The following is a 26,338-nucleotide window of genomic DNA, read 5'->3' on the forward strand; positions in this document are numbered from 1 at the left end:
TTACATTATATGTCATATATGCATACTGTGTACTATTGTGACCCATTGGACGATAGCTCTCCAGGCTCCTCTGTCCATTGAATTTTTCAGGCAATGCTGGAGTGGGTTGCCATGCCCTCCAGGGGATCTTCCCAACCCAGGGATCAGACCCGCGTCACCTGTGTCTCCTGCATTGTAGGCAGATTTCTTTACCTGCTGAGCCACTGAGGAAGCTATATACATACATATATATAATATACTATAATGGGCTTCCGTGGTGGCTCAGATGGTAAAGAATCCATTTGCAATGTGGGAGACCTGCCTGGGTTTGATCCCTGGGTCAGGAAGTTTCCCTGGAGGAGGGCATGGCAATCCACTCTAGTATTCTTGCCTGGAGAATCCCAATGGACAGAGGAGCCTGGAGGGTTGCAGTCAATGGGGTTGCAAGGAGTTGGACACGACTGAGCGACTAAGCACAGCTCACATACACTATAGAGTCTGTATTTACTGTATATATGATATGCATACCGTGTACAATGTGTACACATTCTGTGTGGGTGCATGCGCTATGTGTACACGTCACGTATGCATGTAGTGTGCTGTGTTGGGGTCTGTACCTCCTGCACCCCTTTGATGGCCAGCTGGGAGCAACAGAAGCAGAAGCGCTAGGACAGCAGGAAGTAGAGGAAGAGCGAGGGGCAAAGCCGGGAGCCCAGTACACCCTGGACTTCATAAATGCTGACCCAGGAGAGCTGAAATGGTGACAACCACAGTCACGGTAACGTAGCTAGAGTAGCCATGTGCGTACCCTCCTCCTGGACCTCCACTGTTGAGGACACGGAAGCCCACCTAGAGTCCTGCACCAGTGGGGGCAGAACCTAACTAGTCGTGTCCACAGGCCCAGTTCCAACCAGTGGACTGAGTGGCCTTCCCCCTGGCAAACTTGGCATCCTGCAGAGGTCAGCTCTGGGGGTTCGAGGGTCTCCGTACAGTAGCACCACTCACAAAATGAAGCCTTTTTTTCTGAGTAGAATCGTATAGCTCAAAATCAACAGTGTGAAACAGGAAATCAGGGCATCATGACTTCATCCTCATATTGACTTGGACGGTGGCCTTGAGAAAGTCGCCTCTGCCTCTTGCCTGCACGGCCAGTGCATGGCTTTACGCAGCTCACGGCCAACCCTCCGTGTGGCACATCAGCCCACCAGCTGTCTGCTTAAGTAGCAGGTGCTATTCCTCAAACTTCCTAAACTGAACTACAGCACTCAAGTCTAGTCAGTGTAACTCTTTTCCCCCAGACTGTTTGCTTAACACCACCAAATCTTACTGTCAAGACCTGATGACCATTTCAGACATATATCAGTATTTGTAGTTGCAGAACCAGGCTGGGGAACAGTGGTTACTCTTCTTCATACTCCTGGACTTTGGAGCCGTCCATGTGGTGTGAAGAAATGGCCATTCAGTTGAGTGTCCATATCCGGAGTGGTCCCGGGATAAAACAGTCCCCGTGTGGACGGGGGTGTCCACACAGGCTTTCCCTCGGAGTCGCTCCACGTCTGACCCAGCTTCTGTGTTCTCTCGACAGACCAGCAGTATTCATGGTCCCCAACTCCGCACTTCAATGAAGAGAGGTACTCCCCCGCACCAAGGACTATGAAGGGCTTGTCTGGGAGTCGGAACCCGCCGCTGTGCTCCGGCCACACGTGCGGCCTGACGCCCCCCGAGGACTGCGAGCTGGGCCACCTGCACCATGGCCCCGAGGCGCGGCCGCCCTACCTGCTCAGCCCTGCCGACAGCTGCCCGCTGGAGCGCCACCGCTGCTCCCCGCGGACCTCCATCCACTCCGACTGCGTGATGCTGCCTGTGGTGCTGGGTGACCACGTGTCCAGCAGCACCTTCCCCCGCATGCACTACAGCTCCCACTACGACAGCAGGGACGACTGCGCCGTGGCCCACGGGGGGGCCAAGACCAACCGCATCCCAGCCAACCTGCTGGACCAGTTCGAGAAGCAGCTGCCGCTGCACCGGGACGGCTTCCACACGCTGCAGTACCAGCGCGCCTCCGCGGCCGCCGAGCAGCGCAGCGAGAGCCCCGGCCGCATCCGGCACCTGGTGCACTCGGTGCAGAAGCTCTTCACCAAGTCCCACTCCCTGGAGGGCTCATCCAAGGGCCACGTCAACGGCACCAGAGCCGACGGCAGGGCGGACGAGCACGCGCACGGCCACCACGCCAAGCACGGCCGGCGGAGCAAAAGCCGCGAGCGCAAGGTGGAGGGCCGGCCGCGTGGGGGCCCGGGCAGCTGGTGGGGCTCAGATGACAACCTGGACAGTGACAGCACCTGCCGCGCCTCCAGCGCGCTCGGCCGGCCCCACGCAGAGCCCGTGGCCCGCTGCTACCCCGACGCGCTTCCCGGCCCCTTCGGGGACCTCTCGCTGAGAACCTCCAAGAGCAACAATGATGTCAAGTGCTCGGCCTGCGAGGGCCTGGCTCTGACGCCTGATGCCAAGTACATGAAGCGCAGCTCCTGGTCCACGCTCACCGTGAGCCAGGCCAAGGAGGCCTACCGCAAGAGCTCCCTGCACCTGGACAAGCCCCCAGGGCCCCCGGAGCTGAAGCCACCACTGCGGCCCTGCCACTACCTGCAGGTGAGGGCTGGGTCCTGGTTCTGCAGGAGAAGGGGGCGTCTGGGCTCTGCAGGTCAGGGGGGCGTCCGGGCTCTGCAGGTGAGTGGGGCCTACTGGCTCTGCCGGTGAGGGGGGCATCTGGGCTCTGCAGGTGAGGGGGGCGTCCAGACTCTGCGGGTGAGGGGGCGTCCAGACTCTGCAGGTGAGGGGGTCATCCCGACTCTGCAGGCTACTGGTGGGAGTGTCCCGGGAGGACCTGGAGTGTGGCGGGCCAGTCCCCGGAGCCTCTGAGGCTACAGGATCCAGTGACAGCCACAAGGTGTGTGCCCACAGCAACATTTCCCCATCTGAAAGTGGCCAGTGGGGCCCAGGAATGAGTTTGCACGAGCTCACCAGCTTTCCCCACGCAGGCAGCTTTAAACCTTGGATACGTCAGGGAGCCTGGTTCCTGTGTGGGTGAAACAACAGGCACGGGCGGGCATGGACGCGCTGACATCGGAATTCTCTGCTTGGGGCTCTTCCTGTCCTCTTGGCTAACCACATGTGCCCAAATGAGAGGGGAGCCCAGAGCCAAGAGGTCCCCTCTTTTTTCAAGAGGCCTCTGCAGTTACTTTTCTCAGCTAACAGCACTGTTAGCAAAGCTCTGAAACCTGAAGTTTCCTTCAGGGCACATGTAATTTGCATTCGAATCCGCCCTTCGATGGGTGATGCAGGCTGTGCACGGGATTGGAGAGGTTCTCTTGGAACCCTGAGTAACCGTCTGATCGCCAGCGTCTGATTGCTGGCTGAGTCGTCAGGAAGTCAGTTATCAGGCAGATAAGAGACCGTGATTCTTCTCAGGCATCAGGTGGCTTCAAATTGGGATGGCGTTAGCAATTCCAACTGCCACCTGGAGCACGGTCCATGACCCAGTGGATCTGGTTTAAAACGAAAATCTGCTCATCAGATTGCTTTCATAGGAAGATTTATTCAAAGAGACAGAATATTTAATATTTAAAGAATATTGCTTATTATTATTTTATATTAAAATAGTAATATTTGATTGATATTAATTAAAATGTTAATATTTAAGACTTAAATTTTACTTGTAGTTATTTGCTAAATGTCTCTCAGTTGTGTCCAACTCTCTGCATCCCCATGGACCCCACCAGGTTCCTCTCTCCTTGGAATTCTTCAGACAAGGATACTGGAATGGGTTGCCATGCCCTCCTCTAGGGGATCTTCTCAACCCAGGGATCGAACCCACATCTCCCACGTTGCAGGCAGTTTCTTTACCGCTGAGCCACCAGGGAAGTCCTTACTAATGCATAAACAGGAAGTTTTTGCTTGAACGTCTGTAAAGGACTGTGATAAACACGGGAGATGTGAGACCTGGAGCGCCCCAGGCCCCACCCCGCCCCAGGCTGCTGGAGCCCCAGCCCGCCCACAGGCTCCCTGCTGACTGCACTGCACTTCCTGGGAATCCTCCCCAGCCAGATCAGAGGCAGGGGAGTGGGAGAGTTTGTCTGTAGCTGCCGCTGTAGTAAGATTTAAAAGAACAGAGGGGAGAAATAAATGCTCGTAGGCTCTTTTTGCTTTCTCCACCAGAAGCTAGAGAAATTTGGAGGTAAGCAAAAGTTCTGTATTTTATTTTCACCTTTGGTTTGTACAGAATACATAGTTAACGTTAGAGGAAGTTCTTTTTATGTTTTTAAGTAGGTCAAAGCAGACAACAGAATTAAAAGAAAATTCTGATCCGTTTTATTCTTTGAAAGAGCTTGTTTTGGTGTTTCCTCCATCGGCAGACACAGCATCTAAGGTCAGAATTTTAATGAATGTCACACTGACCGGGTGGGTGACATGCAGGTGGTCAGCTCAGGAGCAGATGGCCCCTGTCACGCCCTGCCCTGAGTTCCAGGGACACAAGGTGGACAATGGCTGCCTGACTCTGGTGGGAGGACAGATGGGGGCAACTGCCTCTGTCACACCTGGAGCACACTGGGAGCACACTGGGAACACACCGGGAACGTCCTGGGAGCACACCAGGAACACACCTGGAGCACACTGGGAACATACCAGGAGCACACTGGGAACGTACTGGGAGCACACTGGGAACACCGGGAGCACACTGGGAGCACACCGGGAGCACACCTGGAGCACACTGGGAACATACCGGGAGCACACTGGGAGCACACTGGGAGCACACCGGGAACACTGGTAGCACACCGGGAACATCTGGGAGCACACTGGGAACACACCGGGAACACACCTGGAGCACACTGGGAGCATACCAGGAGCACACTGGGAACACACCGGGAACGTACTGGGAGCACACTGGGAGCACACTAGGAACACACCGGGAACGTACCGGGAGCACACCGGGAGCACACTGGGAACGTGGGCCTTGGCCCCTCCAGCATCACGCAGCCTGGGACCAGCACCAGCTCTGGTCCCCTTCTCCCATCCTGGGCCCTGGCCTCTACCCCCGCCTCCTTCACTTTCTGTCCCTCCTTCCTGTCTCTGTTGTTTCTGCCCGCCACGGGGTCCCTCCGGTGACCAGGGTCTCCCCCCTTGTGTGTGTTGACCGTGCTGCAGTGTCTTGTCTGGGACCTGCTGGGGGAAGAGCTCCTGGCCCAACATTCCGGGAGCTGTTGGAGGAGAGGAGCAGGAGGACATGGAGCCTGAGGGTCACTGTGAGCATGGAGGCTCCCCTAGGCTGGAAGGGCATTTCAGCCTTGCCTCAAACACCCAGCCCCTACCAAGGTCTGTGCGTCCCAGCCCCAGGCACCCAGCCCACCCCACCATCCTTCACGGGAAAGGGCTCCAAATGCTGTGGGTCGTGAGCAGCCTGCCCCCGGGTCACTCATGAAGCTGGTGAGGTCCCCTGGCCGCCAGCTCGAGTGCACACAGAAATACAGCCTACGACACTGTCTTTCCCAGTGTCGCTCACACAGTGGGTTCTGTGCCGAGCGCGGCGGGCATGCCAGCCCACGAGTCAGCTCCTCTGTGGCTTCCCACTGCGTGCATTCAGTCACACGCAGGCCCTGTCGTTCTTAACTGGTGAACGAGAATGAGGTAGGATGCTCACCCACACAACAGCACACGTTTCTGTAGTGACTGACGGTTTCCCAAAGGCCCTTCTTACACTCTCTCGAATCTAAGCACAGCGTCTGATGCACACGCAATCAATGAGGCTGAGAGATTTACCAGGCTCACGGCTGGCAATGCTCAAACCCCAACATCCGTCCATGAAGAAATTATTTCGGCAACATTTCTCAAATGCCTGCCTGTCACAGGCCCGAGACCAAACCAGCACCCGACGGTGATGCAGTGAACGGTCGCAGCCTCCTGGGTCAGTCCCCGTGCTGGACACTCATCACTCCCATCGGCCCTGCCCCCGTGTGCTGGGATAGGGGAGTCCGGACAGAGGTGGCGTCACTCCAGAAGGGGTGTGGAGGAGTCGGCCTCAGAGCTGACCCACACCCTCAGCTCTTGGTCAGAAGTCAGCCTTTACTTCGGACCGTGCGGAAGCACCCAAGGCCTGAGGCCTTTGAAGTGCTTGAGGCAGAAACCAGAAAAGGCCCGTTTGGTAAAGATGGATGGTTTTTCTAAACCACACATGGAAGGCTGACTGCACATTACGCTCGGACTTTTCGCTGCGTGGACGGGCGGCACGCCAACTCCCGCGTCATTCAAGGCTCAAGTGCACAGGCTCGTGTCCGTGTACAAAGCTTCCAAACACTAATAAAACAGAGGAATAAAAGGAAGGTCACTTGTAAAATAAGAACATGAATCTTAATATAAGATCATCTGGTCCCTGACAGATGTGTCCAGAGGGAAGTGGAGAATCCGGGAGCTTGTTTCTGGGTGAAGACTTGCCTCTAATCTGGACCTGAGGAGGGAGTCTCAGAGGCCCGCCGGCAGGCTGCTCTGACCCTCCAGGTGGAGCAGCGCGCCACAGGTCCCTCCATCAGTGACACCGCGCAAAGGAAACCAAGAGCACTTTGGTTTACACACAGAAAAGAGCTGTAGTCAAGGCTCGGGTCGTAGTAGATGGGAAGGCAAATGCTAGGATTGCACAGGACGGGAGCTTGCCCTCCAGGGGGTGGGGTCGCACAGGACAGCAGCCGGTCCTCCAGGGGGTGGGGTTGCGTCCTGCTTCTTGGCCCCGGGGTGCTGGCCACGTCCCCCCGGTGTGTGGCATCACAGCCGCCCCAGACAGATGTGCGGGCTGCCCTTGAGGGCGCCCCACTCGGACCCATGGTCTTGCACTGTGACAACCTGGAACTGGGAAACCCAGCTGTCTGGCTCTGTTACGTTCCCAGGGCAAATGTGCCTGGCATGCGTTTAAAACAAAACGAGAAAATTGTGGGCTGAATGGAGAAGACACGTCCCCACATGGACACCTAGTGTTTGATGGCATTTTCTTCCTTGGTTTCAGCACCTGGAAGAGAATATTATTACAAAACCCCAGCCCTTGTACCTTTGCCATGCTGCTTAAAAGGAAGAGAGAACATTTTAATCTGCAGCCTGAAGTCTTCTTCAAGCAATAAGCAGGAGACACTGAAATCTACACTCACCTCAACCTTAAGAAAATGCCTATTCAGAAATTGTAAATGTCACTCAGTGCTCTAAGCAAGCAGGAAATTAGAGTTATAATTATCTCTATATGCAGCAAAGATTACACATGGATTTGTGGAAGTTGTGGATACCGTGAAAAGTTTATTCTTTCATGAAAGCACTTGATGTTTTGGGGTCCACCCTGGCCACCCTCACGCTGGCCACTGAAGGTTTGTGACCCTGTAATGTGCTGAAGAAAGCATTCTTTCCTGAGGCACGGTGGCATTTTGGTGTCACTCCCCCGTTCTTTTTACAGTCTGCAGACATATGCTTCACAATCAGCGTTGCAACTACTCGACTCTGGTTTACTCTCCTTCTGTATTGAAATCTCTTCTGTCAAAGACTGCAAAATTGGCAGCTTCAATCAGAAACAAAAATATACAAGCTGATCTCATTTGTTAGTTAATTCACAAGCTGCTGGAAAAAAATCTTTACTTTTTTTTTTTTTCTTTTAACAGAAGCATGTTTTTGATTCACAAAAATTCTATAAGCTGCCAGTGGGGATGCGTCTTCCCTGGCACATGGCTCCTCCCCATGCACCTCCCACCAGCCTCCTTGGAGCGTCTGCCCCACAGCCGAGCCCCTCTCCGGGGCGCTGGGGGGGGAGCTGGAGCCTCTGTGAGACTCTGCTGCCTACTGCTCGAGTCCCAGTGACTTAGAGCCCCCAGCCTCACCTCTAGGAAGCCTTCCCCGACCACCTCCTCTCTGTTGACAGCTTCCTCTGGCTCCTTCCCTGTTTGCCCTCACACCTCCTTCTTTGCCCTAATTAAACCATAATTCACTTTATTTTATGCCTGTCTCCTCTACTGAAATGTATTCTCATTTGGGACTAAATCTTCTTAAATTAAAAAGATAAGTTTACTTTTTATTACAATAGTTATTAATATATACATGGTCCATGTAGAAAACTTAGAAAATATAAATATAAAGAAAAATCATTGAAAAGCCCACCGTTACTGTCTCCCAGTGATCACTGCACACCCTTCCGGCTATGTTTCTGTGCGTAATACAGCATCTCTGTCTTCCAGGGCTGCCCCGGTGGCTCAGCGGTAAAGAACCCCCCTGCCAATGCAGGAGGCAAAGGAGACACGGTGCAGTTCCTGGGTCGGGAAGATCCCTGGAGAAGGAAATGGCAACCCACTCCAGCATTCTTGCCTGGGAAACCCCATGGACAGAGGAGCCTGGTGGGTACAGCCCATGTGGTCTCAGGACATCGGCCGCCACTGAGCATGCGTGCACACACACACACACCTGCCTTTACAGTGTAGAAACACGGTGTCCACAGGCTAAAAAGTGATCTCCCTCGTGGACATCCCTCCTTGGCTAAACGCTAGTTCTTGTGCGTATTATCCGTGGCATGGTTTAGTAGAGATTCTCAGCCACCCCATGAGATATTATCAGTTCCCTCCTTTGACACTAATGATCAGTTCACAGTCCCCAGCACAAATCCTGTTGTCTGGGGACATTGCTGGGTCAGAGGCACCCACAGATCGAGTTTTCCAACTAGTGGCATAAAGTGTGGGCCCGCATGACTGCTGGGCATGAGGCGGGGGGCAGCCTCTGTCCCACAGCCTTGTCCATCCTCCAGCTTGTCGGGATTGCTGAAACTGACCCCCGTGAGGAGAGAGGTGAGAGCCTGGATGCCCGGAGAAGCCCAGACTTCGCCCTCCTGATCTCTTCTCCCGAGTGCCCCGACTCCTGTAACCTGTGTCTGCTCCCCAGTGGCTTGCTGCCGGCGTTTCTCCTTCTTCCCGCGGTGTCTCTGGCAGCTCTGCGCTGCCCTCTGTGGTCTCGTGCCCACCCACCTGTCTGGACCACTCCCCGGGTCGGAGATGGGCACTCAGCACCTGGCTGTAAGGAGCTTGGACATGCTGCCCCCAAGCCCTGCTCTGCGGCTGGGAGTCCCTGGGCCGCACCGCCCTGAGGGTCAGCCTGTGAGGACCCAGAGTCTCCGTCCTGTGAAGCCCCCTCCTCTTCCACGTGAGGCTGGTGGGTCTCTGAGTCTTTCATGGACCCAGCCTGGCCCAGGGTGGGGGCTGGTTCCACACCCAGGCTGCAGGGAGGATCCGCAGAGCATCACCATGGGGCCTGGGGGGCTCGGTACCTATGTGCTCACCCTCACTCAGGGGCGCCCGCTCCCTGCATGTTAGTGGGGGCCCCAGAAGGGGCATCCATCCTGCCCTGGGCTACAGTGTGCAAGATGGAAGATGGAGAAAAGGTGCTTTCAGCTGATGACTCTGCCCTCGCAGCCAGCCGTGCCTGTCCCTGGCCGGGGCGGTGATGAACGGCCCCATCAAAGCTGGAGAGATGACAAATGAACACATCTACAGAACATGCTCTCAGACACAGGAAACAGACTGCCGCGGCGGGCAGGAGGGCTGGGGAGGACTAGGGGTTTGGGGTCAGCAGATGTAAACTAGTGTGTACAGGGTGGGTAAACAGCAGGTCCTACTGGATAGCACAGGGAACTGTATTCAATACCCTGTGATAAGCCACCATGGAAAAGAATATGAAAAGCAGTGTATATAACTGAATCACTTTGTTATACAGCAGAAATTAACACAAGGTTGTAAATAAATTGAACTTCAATTTAAAAAAATTTTTTTAAAACGTGGAAAGATGGCAAGACTCCTTTTACAATGAACCCACTCCAGTATTCTTGCCCGGAGAATCCCCATGGACAGAGGATCCTGGCAGGCTCCATGGGGGTCCATGACGTTGCAAGGAGTCAGACAGGACTGAACGACCAAGCACAGCACAGTGAGAGTGTACTTAAGTCTCTAAACATTAACCATAGGACAAGCCCCACCTACGAAGACTCTGTCAACACGGAACTGCATCGTCCCATCTCCACGAAGAGCATGGTGGGAGATTCCCTCCTCCAGCATGAAGAGCATGTGCCCTGGGTCTTTGGACTACGGAGCTCCGTGCGATGGTGCCGGCGCGTGTGGACTCACACAGCCCTCTACACTCAGCCGCTGCCTGGTGCGGTTTCGGTTTTTGTCAGCATCACAACTGGTGGAGCGTGAAGGGACCGCTCTGCCCTGGGCGCGCCTGGTGGAGACGCCCTGTGATGTGTGTGCTCTGTGAGGACCTCGGGTTTCCTGGGGGGCGGGTCTGCTCCTTCCTGCCCACAGGGCAGCCTGCAGGCACGCCGCTGACAGCGCACGGTCTGAGTGCCGGGACTCAGGTCCAGGCGTGCCCCGGCGCACAGGGCCCCAGCGCACAGGGTTCACGACCAGCCCTGGGCTCACGCCCCATGTCGGCTCTCACAGGCCTCAGGGCCTCCTCCTCTGGCTGCCTTCTCCTCTTTTTCTTCCTCTCCACACTGGAGACCTCCCTTGTCCGGTTTTCTCAAGGTTCACTTGCTTTCTCACCGCAAGGAAATAAATCTAAGTGTTAGCAGTGGTTTTTCCAGGTGCTAAAACTATGTTTTCTCCTCATTCTACTTTTCTAACATTTTCTCACTTTTCCCATAACGTTTGTCACTTTTATAACAGGAGGAAAAGCAATGATTACATGTGACCGTCCTTTTGGGAACTGAGTGACGGACCATGAAGAAGCGTGTGATGTTCAGTGCTGAGTGCCGGTGACAAGCCGTGTCTTCGGGGGCCGCGTCCCCAGGAGGCAGCTGGGGCCCTGACGCCCTGTGTGCTCTCCCCAGGTGCCCCAGGACGAGTGGGGAGGGCGCCCCACAGGGGGCAGAGACGACGAGATCCCCTGCAGGAGGATGAGGAGCGGGAGCTACATCAAAGCCATGGGCGATGAGGACAGCGGGGACTCGGACTCCAGCCCCAAGACGTCCCCCAAGCTGGCCCTCCGGCCAGAGCCCCTGCTCACATCCATCGGACAGAGGCCACTGGGAGACCTCCAAACGTAAGCCCCCCACACCTCCCCCACCCCAGCCCAGGGCTTTCCTCACACAAGCCAGCGGTCAACCCAGAAAAAGCCCAGGATTGAAAATATTGGACTCAGTGGCCATCAATTTAAAGTCCTCTTTAAAAAACCTTTCAGACCTTTGGTTACACGTCCTGCGTAGTAATTAAGGAAATATACTAGGGTGATTTCTAAGTCAAGTGTTAATATCTGAGCACCGGTCATAGCCAGTGACCCATCCGTGTCTTCTCAGATCATTGCAGCTATTTATCAGGAGTTCCTGTGTGTGAGACAGTCACAGTGGGGAGTTTTCTGTTTACTGTAACTTTACAGGCGCGTATGTAGGCAACAGAGTTTTTGCAAGGTAAGAACAGGAACTGGATTCGTTTTATAAATATCATAGAATATGCTTTATATATTTGTCCAAAGATACATTGTGGGGTTTTTTAAATTGAAATATAGTTGATTTACAACATTGTGCCAATCTATGCTGTAAAGCAAAGTGATTCAGTTACACACATACATCCATTCTTTGTTTAAAGTCTTTTCCATTAGGGTTTATCCCAGGATGTTGGGTATAGTTTCCTGTGCTTTGTTTATCCAGCCTGTCTGTCGTAGTTTGTATCTGCAGTCCATCCCCACCCCCACCCCTCCTGGCAACCACAAGTCTGTTCTGTGTCTGTAAGTCTGTTTCTGTTTCATAGATAAGTTCATTGGGCTGTTTTAGATTCCACATATAAGTGATATCATACGGCGTTTGTCTTTGTCTTTCTGCCTTACTTCACACAGGATGATAATCTCTAGGTCCATCCGTGTTGCTCGAATGGCATCGTTCCATTCTTTTTTTGTGGCTGAGAAATGTTCCATTGCATGTCTGTACCGCATCGTCTTTGTCCACTCACCTCTGCGTGGACAGACAGGATGAGTCCAGGTCTTGGCTATTGTGGCTAGTGCTGCAGTGAACACAGGGGTGTGTGCTAAGATACACTGCTGATAAATTTAACTAATTTCCAAAATATAAACACAGGAAACTAGGAACTTGGCTATTCATTTGAATGATGAAAACACGACTGCAGTTCTTAGCTGTCAGACTGTGGTGTGTTTCCAATCCTTCCAGCGAAGTCTGGATTCACATGCGAAGAAGCACCTGCTCTTTCCACCACGAGCTGTGGCTTCTCTGGTGTGGAGGTTCGACAGGAGGGTGAAGCGGCAGGTCGACGCTGTTCCCAGGGCGTGTGCTGTTCCCCTTATACGTGTGCAGGTTATTCTTCTCCCCCAAATCTGACACCGCGGTGGATACGTGACACGGAGCGGGTGGTGCCGTGTCCAGACAGTGCCATGCCTTGTAAGATGACTCCACGGATTCGCAAAGTCCACGAAACTCCCATAGCAAGTTGCTCCTTGTATTCAGATATGAAATTTCTCTTGAAAATATGTTACTGGGAGGTTCATCAATCGAGTTATTGTTATTGCCTGTTCAGATCTTAGCACATCTTGGGATTTTATAGGCTTCAATATAATTTCATTTATTTCATCTTAAATGACCTCACAAAAGCTCAGCTCTTTCCCCAGGGAGGTTAAAACTGTGCCCACGTTATGGAACAAAACCCTGACTCAAAGGGATGAGGTGCCTTGGCCACATAAGGGACCAGGGGTTTGATTGAAAATGCTTATTGCAATCCCACATTCAGGGAAAGTACTTCACCTGAACAGCAGGAGCGCGTGCCAGGGACCACATGCTTTCTGTGAGAAAGGAGAAGGTGGGTTTAAAACATGGCCCTGAGCAGAAAGTCTGGGATTTAGCAGCTCCCCGGGTGTGTTTCCCTCCAGCACCACAGAACTTCACCAGCGGGAACAGATTAAGATTCAAGTGATAAACATAAGAATTAGCATCTGCTGACCTCCTTCAGGTTTTTATTCTCCTCTTGGTATGCACAGTTAATTCTATTGATGTTAATAATGGTATTCAAGAAGGCAGATAAAATAGCCAGAAATAGCCTGGTAATTATACTTTAGTTCTAACTGGATGGATTGAGGATGGATTGATGTTCTTACGGCTAAACTATCATATGGGCATGGTGACCCCTGGGAGTTTTACGCGCCTCCTGCCTCACATAAACTCTCCTGTGTGATGGACTTGGCCAGCAAGCCTGCTTTGATCTGCCTGGCTGAGACCTGCAAGGGTCTGGGGCTACCTGTCTTCAGCCCTTTTGAGCCACATAATGTAACCCCCCTTCTGTGAAGGCTGCTTGACCTCTGGGAACAGTGGTTCTGTTGAGCAGTGTCTTGTCTCCCTGCTGTTGCACCAAGAAAGCAGCCAGTCCTCCCATTAATAGCTGACCGTGCTTCCTTATTACACGTGCAGGGATTCTCACTCTCTCCTTGCAGTGTTCTGTGAATAGTGCAAGGTGACAGAAAGTCTTTTCACTCCGGAAAGAAAAATGAAGCAAAAACAAACAAGCAAAGACTTGTCACACTTGTCTTACTGCCCAGAACTCTCAAGAGTTGTGTTGATTGATCGAGGACAAACTCTGTCTCTCTGTGGGTCAGACCCTGCCCACAGGCAGATGCCACTGAAAGCTATTTTAAATGAAATGTAAATTTCAAGATGCTATTGAATCCAATTTACTAGGTTTTAAATTAGTTTATGTATTGATATCTGGAGAGTTCACTTTTTATTATTATGAAAGGTAGACCAACTAATTTAATTTTAGGGTCTTTTTCTGCTAAGTTGAATTGAGAAGTCAAATCTCTAATAATTTTGAACATCTCTGAGTCATTCTGTCAAGAAGGTAGCATTTTTAAATTTGCAGAGAAAGGAGACCTTATGTTACATATGAGTTACTTCATATGTAAAGATAAACTCAGGCGGGTTACAGATATAAACATAAGAATCATGTTGGCGTGTGTGACTGTATGCAGGTGTGTGTATATGTCGACGTGTGTGTATGGTGTGTGTATATGTCTACATGTGAGTGTACATATGTGTGTATACATGTGTATGTACAGGTGTGTGTATATGTATACGTGTGTATGTACAGGTGTGTGTATGTATACGTGTGTATATGCAGGTGTGTGTATATGTCGACATGTGTATGTACGGTGTGTGTATATGTCTACATGTGAATGTACAGGTGTGTGTATATGTATACATGTGAGTGTACATATGTGTGTATACATGTGTATGTACAGGTGTGTGTATATGTATACGTGTGTGTACAGGTGTGTATATGTCTACATGTGTATATACAGGTGTGTATATGTATACGTGTGTATGTACAGGTGTGTATATGTATACGTGTGAGTGTACATATGTGTGTATACAGGTGTATGTACAGGTGTGTGTATATGTATACGTGTGAGTGTACATATGTGTGTATACAGGTGTATGTACAGGTGTGTGTATATGTATACGTGTGTATATACAGGTGTGTGTGTGTACATGCGTATATATGTACATGAATCTGCATATGTGAATATTTTACAATCTTTAGTGGAGAAGGCATATCCCAACCTTATTCCACAGTGAGAAACTACAAAATATTGACATATGTTAATTCATAAAACTAAGAACATATCATGGTAAAGGCCAACAAACAAATGAACAAACTAAAAGCACTGTCACCAAAGTAAGACAATCATGAAAACCTGGGGAAATGGCCCATGATACAGGTGACATATGCTCACATTCCTAACACCAAGAGACACCTTGCAATTCAGTCAGGAAGAGATGAGCACTGTGGCCATATAATCGGGCAGAGGCCAGAGAAGACGTCCGCATACCTCGTCAGTGAAAGTCTAGGAGAGCTTCAGCATTCCACTGAAAACTAAGAATCTAAACTCCAGTTCTGAGCGTAAAGGTGCAGAAATGGCAGCGGTGCTCACTAGCTCATGTGCATCGCTGTAGGAAGCAGTCAGCTGTCCACATGCCCGCCAGCAGGGATCTGGTCCCACAGGTGGGTTCACCCGTAAGAGCAACAGGTAAGATGCTCTTCATTGTTACCATCAGTAATAGCAAAAGTTACAGTAACCCAGAGTCCTCAATGATAGGACTGACTGAACAGTAGATATATGCAAGGATTGAAATAGTAGAATATTATTAATAGAATATACTAGAGTATTAGGCAGCTATAAAAATGAGGAACATTTCTGTGTGCCAATTGTGGAGCAATCCAGATTACATCAACTTTAAAAAGCAAAGTACAGGACATTATTATGTAGCTGCCACTTTTTTAAAAAACACGAGAGACTGAGAATCTCTCTATGTTTATTGTAATTACAGGTTCTCTCTCTTTTAAATTTTTCCGTGTGTTTTTTGGCTGCCGTGTCTTCGCTGCCGCACGGACTCTTTCCTAGCTGTGGAGAGCAGCAGCTGCCCTTCGGCACAGTGCTCGGGCTTCTCTTGTCGGGGAGCGCAGGCTCCAGGGGTGTGGGCTTCAGGAGCCGTGGCCCCTGGGCTCAGCTGGTGCAGCTCCCGGGCTCACCTGTTTGCGGCCTGTGGGACTGAGCCTGTGTCTTGCCTTGGCAGGTGGACTCCTCCACTGAGCCACCGGGGAACACCCGATGCTGCCACCTTTATATGATGAAATGGGAAAACAAGACTAAAACGCATGTGAGATTATATTACATAAAGAGACAATAGAAGAATAAATGGGAAGCTAATAAAAATGTTTACATCTAAGGAGTGAGGAGGGAGTAGGTACGACAGGGATGGGCAGGACATCTCAATATGCCTCTTTATATGGTGTTGACCTTCATTTATGCAAACGTGCCATCTATTCAGAAATATCGGAACTTAAAAGATGTAATAAAAGGAAGTAAAACCCACTCTCAAGAGACGGAGCAGCCGAGAGAAGATTTAGAGCTGACTGATGACAGCCATCAGAGGGAACTTTAAAATAATGGATTAATGCCGTAAAAGATCGGAGGGAAAACGTGGCGTACTCAAAGACACCAAAGGGAAATTGGCAGAGAGAGAAAGTATAAGAAAGAGGGAGGCAGACACACTGCAGGTGAAAACCACGGTGTTAGAAGCAGAGGTTTAGTTGCTGAGCTCATCAGCAGACGCGGCACAACCACGTGCTGGTCAGTGAACTTGAAGATAGTCCACAGGGGTCACCACACACACACAAATACAGGAAATAAAGGCCGAAAAGAGCATTCAGGGGCTGTGGGCAAACATTAAATTGTCCAAGGAACTGAATCCCAGGAGAAAAAGAGAAGGTGAACGGTCCATGGAGTAAGCATTTGAAGACGTAACGCCCAAGAGTTCTGAAAACAGCGACAGACGGCAAATCACAGATTGAGGAATTGAGAAAACCTCAAGAAAGACAAGCACCCCAAACAAACCACCAAAACCCTGGCAAATACGCACGTATTCACACCACCAGAAACCGAGAGTAAAGAGAAAATCTTACAGAAAGCTGGAGAAAAATAGAGGACATTACATACAGAGGAGCAAAACCTTCTCACAGGGGCTTTGTCGTAAACTAGTCAAGCCAGAAGACAATGAGTGACACCTTTAAAGTATTAAAAGAAAAACCTGTGAACCCAGAATTTGACTTAGAGAAAGTATCTTTCAAAAATGAAGAAAAGATCAATGTTTGAGGATAAAGACAGCCACTATTAGCTATTTTTCTCCATTTTAATTACTTTTTCAAATTTCTGTAATGAGTATGTAAAGTGTTTAATACTGACCACCTTTCCTTTCCAGCTCTTTGGGCAGGGAACTCAACTTAGAGGTAAAGGTAATATACTGTCCTTTCTTCCCAACATTTTCCCTCTTCTCATCGTAGGAGCTCTCGAATCCCACCCCCCACAAGCCAGGTCGTTCCTGACCACCCTCACAGCTGCACACGCGTCCCCTCGGTCTACACCCAGCTGCTTTTGTGCGCTTTCTCTCCTGCTCATCCAGCCATGAGACGCATGTCCCCCCACAGCGCTGAGGGCAGTGCCCAGTTCATCTCCTGGCGAACCAACGGATCTGACTGCATAATGGATGGAGAGCTGTCACCCCGAACAATGAAGAGTGCTGAAAGCCATCACTCTTTAACTGCGAGTCGCTCCCTTTACATCTGTGGTCTTCAGATATCTAACAGCGACGGATGACATGGGTCAGGAGAAGTCAGACAGGACTTTCTGTTACCTAAACAGAAGCCAACAACTGTCAAAGCCCCACCTGTCTCCAGGTAGTGCACTGAATAAAGAGATTAGAGCATCTAGGTTGCTGCCATATCCTGGCTATCATAAACGGTGCTGCGATGGACACGGGGGTGCACGTGACTCTTTCAATTCTGGTTTCCTCAGTGTGTATGCCCAGCAGTGGGATTGCTGGGTCATAAGGCAGTTCTGTTTGCAATCACTGTTTATAATAGCCAGGACATGGAAGCAACCTAGATGTCCATCAGCAGACGAATGGATAAGAAAGCTGTGGTACATATACACAATGGAGTATTACTCAGCCATTAAAAAGAATACATTTGAATCAGTTCTAATGAGGTGGATGAAACTGGAGCCTATTATACAGAGTGAAGTAAGCCAGGAAGAAAAACACCAATACAGTATACTAATGCATATATATGGAATTTAGAAAGATGGCAATGATGACCCTGTATGCGAGACAGCAAAGAGACACAGATGTATAGAACAGACTTTTGGACTCTGAGGGAGAGGGACAGGGTGGGATGATTTGGGAGAATGGCATTAAAACATGTATACTATCACGTAAGAAACGAATCGCCAGTCTATGTTCAATACAGGATACAGGATGCTTGGGGCTGGTGCACAGGGATGATCCAGAGAGATGATATGGGGTGGGAGGTGGGAACTCATGTACACCCGTGGCGGATTCATGTCAATGTATGGCAAAACCAATACAGTATTGTAAAGCAAAATAAAGTAAAAATTAAAATTTAAAAAAAGAGATTAGAGCAAAAAGAGGTAAATCTGTAAGATCTGAGGGCAAAATTAAACAACATTAAGCCTAATAGCGGAGAAGGCAATGGCAACCCACACCAGTACTCTTGCCTGGAAAATCCCATGGATGGAGGAGCCTGGTAGGCTGCAGTCCGTGGGGTCACGAAGTCTGACATGACTAAGCGACTTCACTTTCACTTTTCACTTTCATGCATTGGAGAAGGAAATGGCAACCCACTCCAGTGTTCTTGCCTGGAGAATCCCAGGGATGGGGGAGCCTGGTAGGCTGCCGTCTATGGGGTTGCACAGAGTCAGACACAACTGAAGTGACTGAGCAGCAGCAGCAGCAGCAGCAACAGCAAGCCTAATAGAATCAAGATTGCCGGGAGAAATATCAATAACCTCAGATATGCAGATGACACCACCCTTATGGCAGAAAGTGAAGAGGAACTAAAAGCCTCTTGATGAAAGTGAAAGAGGAGAGTGAAAAAGTTGGCTTAAAGCTCAACATTCAGAAAACAAAGATCATGGCATCCGGTCCCATCACTTCATGGGAAATAGATGGGGAAACAGTGGAAACAATGTCAGACTTTATTTTTTTGGGCTCCAAAATCACTGCAGATGGTGACTGCAGCCATGAAATTAAAAGACGCTTACTCCTTGGAAGAAAAGTAATGACCAACCTAGATAGCATATTCAAAAGCAGAGACATTACTTTGCCGACTAAGGTCCATTTAGTCAAGGCTATGGTTTTCCTGTGGTCATGTATGGATGTGAGAGTTGGACTGTGAAGAAGGCTGAGCGCCGAAGAATTGATGCTTTTGAACTGTGGTGTTGGAGAAGACTCTTGAGAGTCCCTTGGACTGCAAGGAGATCCAACCAGTCCATTCTGAAGGAGATCAGCCCTGGGATTTCTTTGGAAGGAATGATGCTAAAGCTGAAGCTCCAGTACTTTGGCCACCTCATGCGAAGAGTTGACTCATTGGAAAAGACTGATGCTGGGAGGGATTGGGGGCAGGAGGAGAAGGGGACGACAGAGGATGAGCTGGCTGGATGGCATCACGGACTCGATGGACATGAGTCTGAGTGAACTCTGGGAGTTGGTGATGGACAGGGAGGCCTGGCGTGCTGCAATTCATGGGGTCGCAAAGAGTCGGACACGACTGAGTGACTGAACTGAACTGAGCTGAACTGAAGCCTAATAGTAAACCTAAAGCAGCAGTGATTTATGCAACTTTCCTAAAGGAAGTAAAGATGAGTTATTCTATTAAAACCATTGCCTTCCTTGATGTATTGTACTTCATATATGAATTTGTTTCTCTATTCCTCCAATAAGTAAGTTTGTGCTAGGACCGGGTGTGTAAATAAGGTATCAAGTAAATAAATGAATGGAAGTACAGACTGCCAGGGCACTAACCAGGCAAGTGAAACTAATCGGTTAATTTTCAGTGACAGGAACCATCTTTACAAAAAAGTGAGATTTTGATGAACCAAATTGCTTTTGAAATAACTTATTGAGATAAAGATGTTTTTAAAAATCTCTTTTATTGCAAAATTTGGCAAATATATATAAAAATTTGTGTTCATTATTTTTTTAACTTTTTATTTTGTGTTGGAGTATAGCCAGTTACCAATGTCGCAATTGTTTCAGGAGCACAGCAAAGAGACTCAGCCACACATATATATGTGCCCATTCTCCCCCAAACTGCCCACCCATCCAGGCTTCCACGTAACACCGAGCAGAGTTCCCTGTGCTGTACAGTAGGTCCTAGTTGGCTATCCATTTTAAAATGTAACAATGTGTACATGTCCACCCCAAAGCCCCTGATTACCTCTTCTCCCCATCCTTCCCGCCAGTAACCATAAGTTCGTTCTCTCAGTCTGTGAATCTTTCTGTTTTGTAGACAAGTTCAAGCCTCCAATGAGAGCTCAGTTTGGCTGGCACCTTAGTGTCCATCTGTGATACTGTGAGCAGAGAACCTGGTCACTGTGGGCCAGACTATGACCTACAGCTCGAATGCAAGCTAACCCTTGAGTGTTGCTTTAAGCTGCCGAATCTATGTGGTGTGTTAGTCCGAGTTCTCCAGAAACACAGGGTGCGTGTGTGTATGTGTGTGTGTGCAAGAAAGAGAAAGATAGACAGGGATTAACTGTAAGAAACTGGCTCTCATCATTGTGCAGGTTGGCAGATTCTAACTGCAGGGCTGGCTGTCAGGCTGGGGTCCCAGGGAAGACCTGAGGTTGTGGCTGGAGGCTGAAGACAGTCTGAAGGTACAGTTTCTCTTCCCCAGGGAGCCAGTCTTTTTTCCTAAGACCTTCAACTGATTAGATGAGGCCCACCCATATAATGGAGGGCACTCTGCTTTCTCAGTGTCTAAAAATTTAAATATTAATCACATCTAAAATCCCTGGGCTTCCCTGTTGGCTCAGTGGTAAAGAATATGATTGCCAATGCAAGAGATGTGAGTTGAATCCCTGGTCCAGGAAGATCCCCTGGAGAGGAGAATGGCTACCCACTCCAGTATTCTTTTCTGGGAAATCCCATGGACAGAGGAACCTGGCAGGTTATGGTCCATGGGGTCACAAAGAGTCCAACAGGGCTGAGCTGCTAAAGCATGCACGTCTGAAAAATGCCTTCACAGTGCTGTCTAGACTCAGCTCAGTTCAGGTCAGTAGCTCAGTTGCATCCAATTCTTTGCGACCCCATGGGCTGCAGTACACCAGGCTTCCCTGTCCATCACCAACTCCTGAAGCTTGCTCAAACTCATATCCATTGAGTCAGTGATGCCATCCAACCATCTCATCCTCTGTCATCCCCTTCTCCTCCTGCCTTCAATCTTTCCCAGCATCAGGGTCTTTTCCGGTGAATCAGTTCTTAGCATCAGGTGGCCAAAGTACTGGAGCTTCAGCTTCAGCACCAGTCTTTCCAATGAATATTCAGGACTGATGTCCTTTAGGATTGACTGGTTTGGCTGTCTAGACTACTCTTGACCAAATTGCTGGGTCCCACAGTCTAGTCAAGTTGATCCATGAAATGAGCCAACAGACATAGCAATGGAAAACGAATATGTGAAAGTATTAGTCATGGTTATCTCTGGGTGGTGGACTTCTGGCTGAATTTCATTTTCTTTTAAATATTTTCTGAATTTTTTCCAAAAGCATATGTTAGTGTTAAAATAAGAAAAGATGTTGAAAATCAGTTTTATTGTCTTCTAAGCTTCCTTGTAACCTATAAGTACTGTTTCCTCAATAATAATACCATATTTAAAACAAATTATCCTTGTGCTGTAAAGTCACTACAGTAATAAATTTATGCTCAGTGACTTTATTAGACGTTTCAGCTTCAAGTGGAATTATAATTTTTTGTGGATTTTAAAGCCATAAAATGGAGCTTATTCCCAGTAGTACTGCCATATTTTGTGTCTCCAGGGCTCATTTTAAGTGAGACATACAATAGGAGATGCTCGGGGAGAGGCGTGTGTCCCTGGCGGTAGTTGGGGCTTGGTGTTATCACCAGGGAGCCTCTTCCTTGATGGTGCAAAAGGGATGAGCATTTGAGGGTTACTAGCCTGGACCCTCTCTGAAATCACTTCCAAGTCCAACACCATCGTGTGTACTTGGGGAGGAGCCTCCGCACTCCTGGACCAGACAGTGAAGGGCTTTTCCAGCACAGACCCCTCCCAGTACTGGGTGACTTCTGGCTACCGCAGAGCTCCCATACCGAGAGTCCCCCGTCTGTCATTTTCCTGCACACTCAGTGTCATAATTCTTCTTTTCCATCTTCTGTGTCTTTCTCTACTTCCTGATTACATTAGCGCCTCCTCAGATGACAGTGTACACTCATTTCTTTTTATTATCCTGGGAGTGGTCATGCCGTGGCTCTTCAGCTAACACTGTTAGCTGACGGGGACTCCACTTAGGATCTGTTTCGTGGTACAGTTACACTGTTATTTTCATTTCAGATGGAGGTGCATTTAGTGATTATCTCCAATCACAGCAGGATGGTAAATTTTACTGTCAATTGATTCCTACATTTGTATCAGTTCAGTTCAGTTCAGTCGCTCAGTCACATCCGACTCTGCGACTCATGAATCACAGCACGCCAGGCCTCCCTGTGCATCACCATCTCCCGGAGTTCACGCAGACTCACGTCCATCGAGTCAGTGATGCCATCCAGCCATCTCATCCTCTGTTTGCCCCTTCTCCTGCCCTCAGTCCCTCCCAGCATCAGAGTCTTTTCCAATGAGTCAACTCTTCCCATCAGGTGGCCAAAGTACTGGAGCTTCAGCTTTAGCATCATTCCTTCCAAAGAAATCCCAGGGTTGATCTCCTTTAGGATGGACTGGTTGGATCTCCCTGCAGTCCAAGGGACTCTCAGGAGTCTTCTCCAACACCACAGTTCAAAAGCATCAATTCTTCGGCACTCAGCCTTCTTCACAGTCCAACTGTCACATCCATACATGACCACAGGAAAAACCATAGCCTTGACTAGATGGACCTTTGTTGGCAAAGTAACGTCTCTGCTTTTGAATATGCTATCTAGTTCGGTCATAACTTTTCTTCCAAGGAGTAAGCGTCTTTTAATTTCATGGCTATCGTGACTATTCAAATAGATGTTAAAGTCAGCATTTATCATTAGATATGGCAATAGTAAAAAAAAAAAAAAACTCTTCTTAAGCACTAATAGCGTGTACCTCTTATTTTATAAAGTAGTAACAGCATATACCTCTTATTTTATACAGTGGTAGGAAGTCAAACATTTAACCTGTAAAATCAGCAGTCAGAAAATACAATGGAGTGAGAAGAAGGGAAACAAACATTTATCTGCCGCAGTGGTTTTTAATTTCTGGTACTAACGGGGAAAACACAGAACAGAGTGGCTGTTGCCAGCAGAGTAGAACGTATTCTTCATATGTTGGCCCGGGAGTTTACCTGGTTCCCTGTTGGTCTCACTCCCCAGACTTCATACTAAGTCTCTCAAGAGCATAGAGCTCACCCCCATTTTCCTGACAGAGTTGGCGCTTAATGATGTTTGATGGATGGAATTGCTCTTAAGGAAACTTTAACTGGGGCTGTTCCGTGGGGTTGGCCTCCCTGCTTGCTCAGTCTGTAAAGAGTCTGCCTGCATTGTGGGAGCCCTGGGTTCGATCCTTGGGTCAAGAAGATGCCCTGGAGAAGAAATGGCAACCCACTCCAGTATTCTTGCCTGAAGAATCCCATGGACGGAGGAGCCTGGTGGGCTACAGTCCATAGTGTCACAAAGAGTCGGACTCAACTGAGTGACTTTCACTTTCATCCTGTGGGATTGTTGCTGCTGTTGCTGCTGCTAAGTCGCTTCAGTCGTGTCCGACTCTGTGCGGCCCCATAGACGGCAGCCCACTAGGCTCCTCTGTCCCTGGGATTCTCCAGGCAAGAACACTGGAGTGGGTTGCCATTTCCTTCTCCAATGCATGAAAGTGAAAAGAGAAAGTAAAATCACTCAGTTGTGCCCGACTCTTAGCGACCCCATGAACTTCACCCTACCAGGCTCCTCCGTCCATGGGATTTTCCAGGCAAGAGTACAGATTGTTAGTGATAATTTTTACTATAACCTTGTGTCCCAGGCATCTCCCTTGTTATGCTAATCATTGTCTTAAAAGCTATTCCTGAAAGCCATAGAGAATCACTGAAGAAATTCAAGTCAGCTAGCACATTCCTGTTCTAGAAAGGTTCATCCAACTGGGTGGACACCATCAGGTGTCCATCAGGAGGCCTGGGGGAGTCACCAGGGCCGCCTTAGTGATGGTGTGTGGGTTGAGAAAACCAGCCTGGAGGCAGACATCCTAGAGACAGAGTGGGACCCCCAAGGCTGTGACTCGGGCAGGGCTGGGGTGGCATGCAGTGAGCGGCTGCTGTGAGGAGGGCAGGCATGGCGACGGCGCCGAGTCCGGCAGGGGCAGGTGGCATGCAGTTGCCAAGAGGGGTCACCCCCACAGTCCCGGCGGCCAGGCACAAGGATGCCTACTCTCTGCCTCTGCGGGGTCGGGGGGCAGGGGGTCGGGGGGCAGGGCGCCAGGGACAGCGAGCGCCCCCAGGGGACCAGCGCTGCTGCAGTACCCCGCCTTCCTGATTCCGACGGCGGGGCCCACGGACAGGCAGGAGAGGCTTGGGGAGTGGCCAGGGTCTCAGCCACGTGGGGAGCGGCAAGGCTTCCCAAGGAAAGGGCCGTCCCGGCCGTCCCCGTGCTAGACGGTCCAGAAGAGGCAGGGCCTGCACCCCAGCTGCCTCCCCGGGGCAGACAGCTTCTGCAGTGGCTGGTCTCAACCATCACTCATGGACTCCCTGCGTTTTCCGTTCTCTTCAAAATCCGCATTTTCTCACTTTTGTCGAAGGTTTGATGAAAGAGTCACTGTATGTGGACTGAATTGTTCTTTGATCTCCACGACCTGGAGGTATTTAACTTTACTGCCACCCTTTGTATGCAGACTCTGCCCCAGGGGGTGCTGCAGGCACACCAGCCGAGTACGTGTGTCAGGTCTGTGCCGGCCCAGTGGCACCCGGGGAATGTGGGTGTAGCTCAGTGACCAGCAGGTGCATAGGTACCGAGGTGGTTGGCGGCAGCGTACCAGTTGCCATGCTGATGGGTCATCCCCTTGCTGCGCCTCTGGTTGCCTGTTAGCCACCAGGCGGATTAACCCAGCAGCAGTGCTGGCTGTGCCCTATTTGTTAGGCCTCTTCTTAACGCGTGCAACTGGGGGCTCAGAAGGCTGGTCACTGGAACACACACCCTCTCAGATGGGCTCCGAGAGCCCCTCCTGGAAGGAGCAGGCCTGAGGGACCCCGGCCCCTGATGCCCTGGCCTGAGGGTCCAGCCAGGCACTGGCCTGAGTGTGAGCGCCACATCACAGATCTGGCCTCAGATGGGCGCCCGGGACAGGGCTGAAAAGGCAGCACATGCTGTGCCTGTGTCTCTGGGACCAGGCCCAGGAAGGATCAGGACAGTTCTAAGTGCTTCCCAGGTGGCTCAGCAGTCAAGAACCAGCCTGTTAATGCAGGAGACTCGGGGTCAATCCCTGGGTTGGGAAGATCCCCTGGAGGAGGGCATGGCTACCCCCTCCAGTATTCTTGCCTGGAGAATCCCATGGACAGAGGAGCCTGGCGGGTACAGTCCATGGGGTTACAGAGTGGGACACGACTGAGGGGCTGAATGGCAACAAAGTCAGGCTGCGTGTTCCCTGAGTCATCCAGGCAGGGCACTGCTGTTCACTGGCCGGTAAGTATTTGACGAGCTCCAGCACAAGTGGTCAAACTCTAGTCTCCTTCGCAAGAAGCCCTCCACCCCTGCTGCCCCCGCCCCTGGACTGCGCATCCCGTTCCCGCATCTGTGCCTGCGCACCCCAACATCAGGGATCCCGTGCTCATGCCCCCCATCTCAGTGCCCAGGCCGTGCAGGGTAGGGCCGCCTTGGGCACAGGCCAGCCGGCATGTTCTCTGGACAGAGCGCCTGAGTCCGGCAGACCCTGGTGTGCTCAGAGCTCAGCGTTTGCTTCCCGATGTTGTCACCCTGGGGCCAGCCCTGGTGCAGACACAAACCCAGTCTCCAACACCCGCAGGGAGACTTTTCACAAGTGTGTTTGCTGTTGTCTGTGGATGAAGTGGGTACACATGCAGGCCCTCTGAAGGGTCCCTCCGTGGGGCACCCTCGCACGCTGCCCCAGCAGTCCTGCGCTCCTCTAAGTGTCAGGGGTCCAGACACCACCTGCCACAGAAGCGCCTCGGATGTTTATTGAGGTTCAGATCTGGAGCCGCCGCCGCCCGTGTGAATCCGCCTGGGGTGTGTGGTCCAGGAACCAGCGGGGCACTGTGATGCTGGGAGCTCTTGGGAAACCTTCAGTGGGCGTTTTTCTGTCACCCTGACACTAGCTTTTAATATAAACCAGCAAGTGTCAGAAATTTTAGTAAAAAAAAAGACTCTGTGCTTGCTTAAAAACCCATCTCAGACATAGAGAAAGGAGTGGAGACCAACCACAGTGGAAGGCCCTTGGGCGGCAGAATGAGCGCCCAAGATGGTCTTGGCTGTCCCTGAGCGCAGCCCTCACCCGGTGCGACCCAGGGTGGCCGACACCTCCGCGGGGACTCGCTCTGTGCCAGGATGTGCACACTGCGGTGGCCCAGCGTGCACAGGCCAGCAGGGGCAGCCCTGAGTCCACACCGTCTCTGCCTCCCTGGACTCCCATTCAACCTGGAGTGAGCGAGCGGGCTGGGCTGGCCATCGTCAGAAGGGCAGGTGGGGCGGCCACCTCACAGACTCGCTCAGCTGCACACCAGGGAGGAGGGGGACGGGAATCCCCAACACCAGACTGGG

The 26,338-nt window shown here is 50.6% G+C and overlaps 1 protein-coding gene across 1 annotated transcript in view; it reads left to right on the forward strand.

Moving 5' to 3' along the window:
- Window positions 1-1,567: 1,567 nt before the first annotated feature.
- Window positions 1,568-26,338, forward strand: part of DLGAP2 (DLG associated protein 2) — a 90,394-nt gene continuing 65,623 nt past the window's right edge. The window contains exons 1-2 of the mRNA XM_060406971.1: window positions 1,568-2,625; window positions 10,868-11,079. Of these exons, the coding sequence (XP_060262954.1) occupies window positions 1,633-2,625; window positions 10,868-11,079 (1,205 nt within the window). The 5' untranslated portion in view covers window positions 1,568-1,632. The remainder of the gene's footprint in view (window positions 2,626-10,867; window positions 11,080-26,338) is intronic.

Source organism: Ovis aries, chromosome 26 (genome assembly GCF_016772045.2).
Source record: "Ovis aries strain OAR_USU_Benz2616 breed Rambouillet chromosome 26, ARS-UI_Ramb_v3.0, whole genome shotgun sequence".
Taxonomy (NCBI): domain Eukaryota; kingdom Metazoa; phylum Chordata; class Mammalia; order Artiodactyla; family Bovidae; genus Ovis; species Ovis aries.